Here is a 5,000-nt window from a genome sequence, read left to right on the forward strand (position 1 = left end):
ACGGACTCCTGAGATAGGACGGCTCTTCAGTCATCAAAAACACTACTTGGACACCGGACAATTACCTGCTACCATGATTATACTATCTCAAAACGGGTCCAATACCAGAGAAAGTATCATTGAGAACGCAGGATGATAGCAATGCGTTCAAAGCGACTTAATTCACTATCTCGGGGAAACAAACTAAATAAAAGAAGCATTTAAATTTCAATGGAAAGCTGTATCACTTTGTGCAGTACTATTTCATAGATTCAACTATAATTTAAACAGAACATTCAAAAAATGTTTCTTGTACAAAGGAAGAATGCACAATATCGTCAACTGAGAGATTTCCCAGCGAGAAATGATCAAGTTCAGTTCAAAGTAATTGCGTCTTGACGAACAAAGTGCTTGTTGTATTTTTCTTAATTACTTGTTTTGTGTTTATGTAAAGTCCGTTCGATGCTGAGGGCATCTTATTCTCCGGATAGTGTTTGCTAGAAGATTGACAGTTCAGTGATGCGATTATTAATATTAGCATAAAGTCACTTGGACGAGCTGTCAGTAATTTGACACAACCCTCTTGTAAAGACTACACGGTTGTAAAGACGACACGGATCGAGCTGCGACGTGCATTAAAATTCCACGAGAAACCGGTCGAAAACACGCGTTAAGCGGTCGATCAGCTTCGCGCAAGAATGACGGATAATAAGGAAAGCAATGGCATCCTTAGCATGGAGGACGAAAAAGCGGAAAGACCACAACATAGTCGCGCTGCTCTTGTGGAACCAATGGCTATTGAAGAAGGAGACGTAGTTGTGATCGAGGATGAACGAGAGAAATGGGGCAAGAAACTCGACTTCATGTTGTCTTGTATTGGGTATGCTGTTGGACTTGGCAACGTTTGGCGGTTTCCATATTTGTGTTACGAAAACGGCGGAGGTAGGTTATAATGTAAGTGCTAATACAAACCAACGTTGATCGAAAACCGAACGATTGCGACGGGTTCTTTGAGCTGATATATAGAGTTACAAACTTCTAATAATGTTATGGCACGAAGTTAAATACCGCGAGCCGGCCGGTGTTGTGTTGAACGTGTTTCAAGCGCACTTCAATAACCAATAACTTCAATAATTGTCAGCAGATCAAAATCTAATATGGAAAATAAGGCAACGTTATTACCGTCTAGTTATTCTTGAATAAAAAGCGTTGAAATGCCCCGTCAAATAGCAGTCAGAAGTTACTTCATTCTACCATTGGAGTAGAAATATTAAAGTCGAGTTGTAAACTCACAAAAGCTTCGCGTAACTCAAATACAGTTGTCCTTGATTGTGTACACATGAATGAATGATCCAACGTTTTTTGACAACTCGTCGACAAAACCGGATTGTAACATGACAACGTGATTTCCTAGGCTGTTGGGATATAAGTATTTAATTGCGATTGAAAATTAGGTGACCATGGACCAGCTGGAGTACATCCATAGATAGCAAGACCAAATCGTCCACAATAACAAACAACAGAAGTAATTCATTAACTTATATTTTCATAAATTTACATGTCATCTCCTATTAAAGATTCATAAAATAGAAAGCAAAATATTACATAATTTTCTCCAAAATGGCAAAGTGGCCGAAAAGGCGCACTATAAGACAAAAACTCCTCGAAATAGTTTTATTTTCGTTCAAAGCATCGACTAAGGGATTGTGACTTTTCAAAGCTGTCAAAATTTCCAGATAATGGTGTCATGTATTATTTCGCGCATTGAAAACTTTTCTCTTTCGCATTTTGTCACCATTGTGACTGTGGCAGATTACAAAGTATGAAGAGAGTTAAAAACAAAAAGAAAATAAATATTTTTAAAAAATACAATCACTTTTAGATTTAAGGCCAAACATGTTTCGATGTCTTAAACATCGAATCATGTTCCTTAAATTCAAAATGGTTGTTGTATTTTTAAAAATAATCGTAATACTTGTGCTTTCAAGATTATTTGAAAAAGGAAAATAATAGGAAAGTGAAGGCTTAAAATTTCTTAAAATGAGTTGGATTATATGGGCGGAAGAACGGTAGCTCACGTTTGAGACACTGGAGAACAAAGGAGAAAGAAACAAATGGCCTTTCGGATGAGATTTTACATTAATACTTCCAAACGTGACCCTCATTGACAGCCAGAGCTATGACACAGAGCATTTAGACCGTTCCGTCCCCAAAGAAACACTTCCACTGGGTCTCGTACGTGATCACAAAGTGTGCAACCTTGGCACAGTTTACCTCATAGCACTTGAGAGGGACAAAGATGTATTTGATCTGGCATAATTCGGTTGGCATTATTTGTATGTCTTGTTATTTTATCCATAAATGACACTCTGACGAATACGCAAGACAAAAATAGGCATTGTGACATGTTTCATGCTGCGGAAGAGCGTCAGGTCAAGCCGAATCTTGTATTTCAGTCAGTCTCTGCTTCTAGTGCAGTTGAAGGAGTTTTCGTTGAAATTATCTTTGGCTTTACTTTACGGATCTGTTTCTTCCTGAAACTGAACGGGAGCAATGAAATGCGGAATAAGCGCACGTAGTCTGTGATGTGAAGTTGAAAGAAGAGAAATAGAGATTGGCTTTTACGTCAATGGCAAACTTCGGGTTGAAATTTCCTATTTGCTCAAACTCAACGAGACCTGCATGATTTCTTGCATGTCAGGCAAAGTAATTGAGCAAATACTAATAAGAGAGAAGTGAGCTTGAGTAGGAGAACCTTCATTGTCGAAAGACAAGGTGAAGTGTGCCGTTTGCGTTGGCTGAAAACTTATCTTGATCTCTGTTCACTGTTTTCTATCATGGGGGATTGCGTAGGCTAATTTACGTGACGTTTCCTCATATAAAGTAACGCATAATTTAGTCTCGTTTTGCACAATACCAAGGGAGACTCAAGGCATTTCCCCGTAAATAAAGCTCTTAGAGTAGAGGTGGAGAAGAGGGGGCAAGCTACTCACTTCATACCTCAACATTCATAAACAACCAACGAATATTTAACAATTATTATTTCATGAGTACGCATTGGATATGAGGTAATTATAGCCAACTAGGTGCGCAGCGCTGAGTTGGCTTTAACCACCTCATATCCAATAAGCATAAATGAAATAATTGTCTTAGTAAATACTTCTCGACGAGGCTTTTCATTGCTAATTTTATTAAACGAAAACACTGGAGAATTACAAGCTTTTGAACTTCACAGTTTCGTACCATTGAGTATGTCTATATGCCGAACTTTGTAGCTTTCTTTGTAGCTTCCGGGAAAGCAACGTCCAAAAGTTGCTGTATTGCCGAGGGAGACACTTCTCTAAACCTGTTGTTTTCAGCCATTCTGCCGGACAAACACTGACTGACACTTCGCGCACTGCTTTCCATATGGGATAAAACCTCGGTTATTCGCTGATAACCGGGATTTGGCGGGAGTCGAGTATGTACTAAAATTAATTAGTTTGATTCCCAAAATATATGTGAAGATCATCACTCTTTGATTTGTCAACATACGCCACTATGATCACAGCGTCAGGGAGTTAAGCACGAGACGGTTTTGAGCCAGAATGGCAACCGGAAGTGAGTCGTTCTCCTTCTTAACTTGTCTTGTCACTACGACATTTATATTCCTAAGTATATTTTCACTGTAAAGATTATTTTAAAGGGGACATAGTTTTTTTAGTGGCTGTAAAGGTTGTTAATTATACAAAAATCTTGGAAAGACTACTGTCCCGCTGTCCCGGCATGCGAAATATTCACTTCCGGTTTCTGTTCACGACTCAAGAACTCCCTGCTAGTACCAATGGTGTTACCTTGAAAAGAGCTTTCTCTCATTTTGCCATAGTCACCAAGGAAGAGCAAAGGAGAAATCAATGCGATAACATAGAATTTGATCTCAAAAATAACAAAAGATGCCATCAGCTATTGCGTAATCTCTTTGAAAGGCAAGGTGAGATGGGTTTGCGCGTGTTCTTTGACGCCCATCAAGAAAAAAGAAAAACAAAAAACAAAAATTGCTATGTTATGATAACTACCTAAACAATTATAGTTGTGGTTACACACACCCTGGGTTTGGGTCCTTCCGGAGGGTAAATGGCTTGGGTTTAGTTCAGCTCAGGTTTCATGTTACCCTTGGGGTTTTGCGGTTACTCAGTAAAAGACTCCTCTCAGGGTAAAATTTACGGATCTTCGTGTATTAGCTACATTCTGCTTTATGATTGGCCAAGTCACCTCGGGGAGCAGATAAACCGTACTTTTCAGTTCAGCAACTGTCATGGGAAGTTCTTTTGTTCTTTGTGATATATTGATGGAAATAACCCTAGGGCGTTTTCGGACTAGGGAAAGCGGTTACACACAAAACGTCCTTGCCCGTGGGCAAATACTATTTACCCATGGGTGAAAGGGCTAGTGTAACCACAACTATTAAAACAATTATTCGTCTCAGGCTTCGTGAATATTTTGACTAATCCTCTGGGGATCGTTGAAGATCGATGTTTTTTCAAGACTCTTGCAGATAACTTGTTTTCCTTTTTGCTTTTTTTCTTAACAGCCACTTTCCTCATACCGTACTTTTTAATGCTTGCAATTAACGGAATCCCTCTCTTCTATATGGAGCTTGCCATTGGTCAATACCTCAGTCTTGGGACTGTTGGAGCTTGGACAGCTCTCTGTCCACTAGCAAGAGGTAATCTGATTAACAAACCTTTTCTGCAAGGTTGTTTTTTGGGCGACACGGGTAGCTTGGGCACCCAACCGTTTTTTTTTCTAGGGAGGCAGGGGGAGGGAGGACGAGGGTTGTCACGCAACGCAACCGTGACGTTAAGGAAAACGTATCTCTACACTTTACAGATTTAGGGCTTAAATTTCTGTTTGCCCAAAGTCAAGTAAATTTGATATCGCGCAACTTCACAAAAGGGAGAAACTGAAAAGGAAGAACAGTAGAATTTCCATCACTTAAAGGCGGTGCTAACTATTTATATTGTAACATGCATATAGTGTTT

General features: G+C 39.3%; 1 protein-coding gene across 1 annotated transcript in view; it reads left to right on the plus strand.

Annotated features, from left to right (window-relative positions):
• The first annotated feature begins 535 nt into the window (after nt 1-535).
• LOC138042665 (sodium-dependent dopamine transporter-like) overlaps nt 536-5,000 on the plus strand; it is a 20,263-nt gene continuing 15,798 nt past the window's right edge. Inside the window, exons 1-2 of the mRNA XM_068888614.1 lie at nt 536-921; nt 4,550-4,684. Of these exons, the coding sequence (XP_068744715.1) occupies nt 678-921; nt 4,550-4,684 (379 nt within the window). The 5' untranslated portion in view covers nt 536-677. The remainder of the gene's footprint in view (nt 922-4,549; nt 4,685-5,000) is intronic.

The sequence above is a fragment of the Montipora capricornis genome, chromosome 3 (genome assembly GCF_036669925.1).
Source record: "Montipora capricornis isolate CH-2021 chromosome 3, ASM3666992v2, whole genome shotgun sequence".
Lineage (NCBI taxonomy): Eukaryota > Metazoa > Cnidaria > Anthozoa > Scleractinia > Acroporidae > Montipora > Montipora capricornis.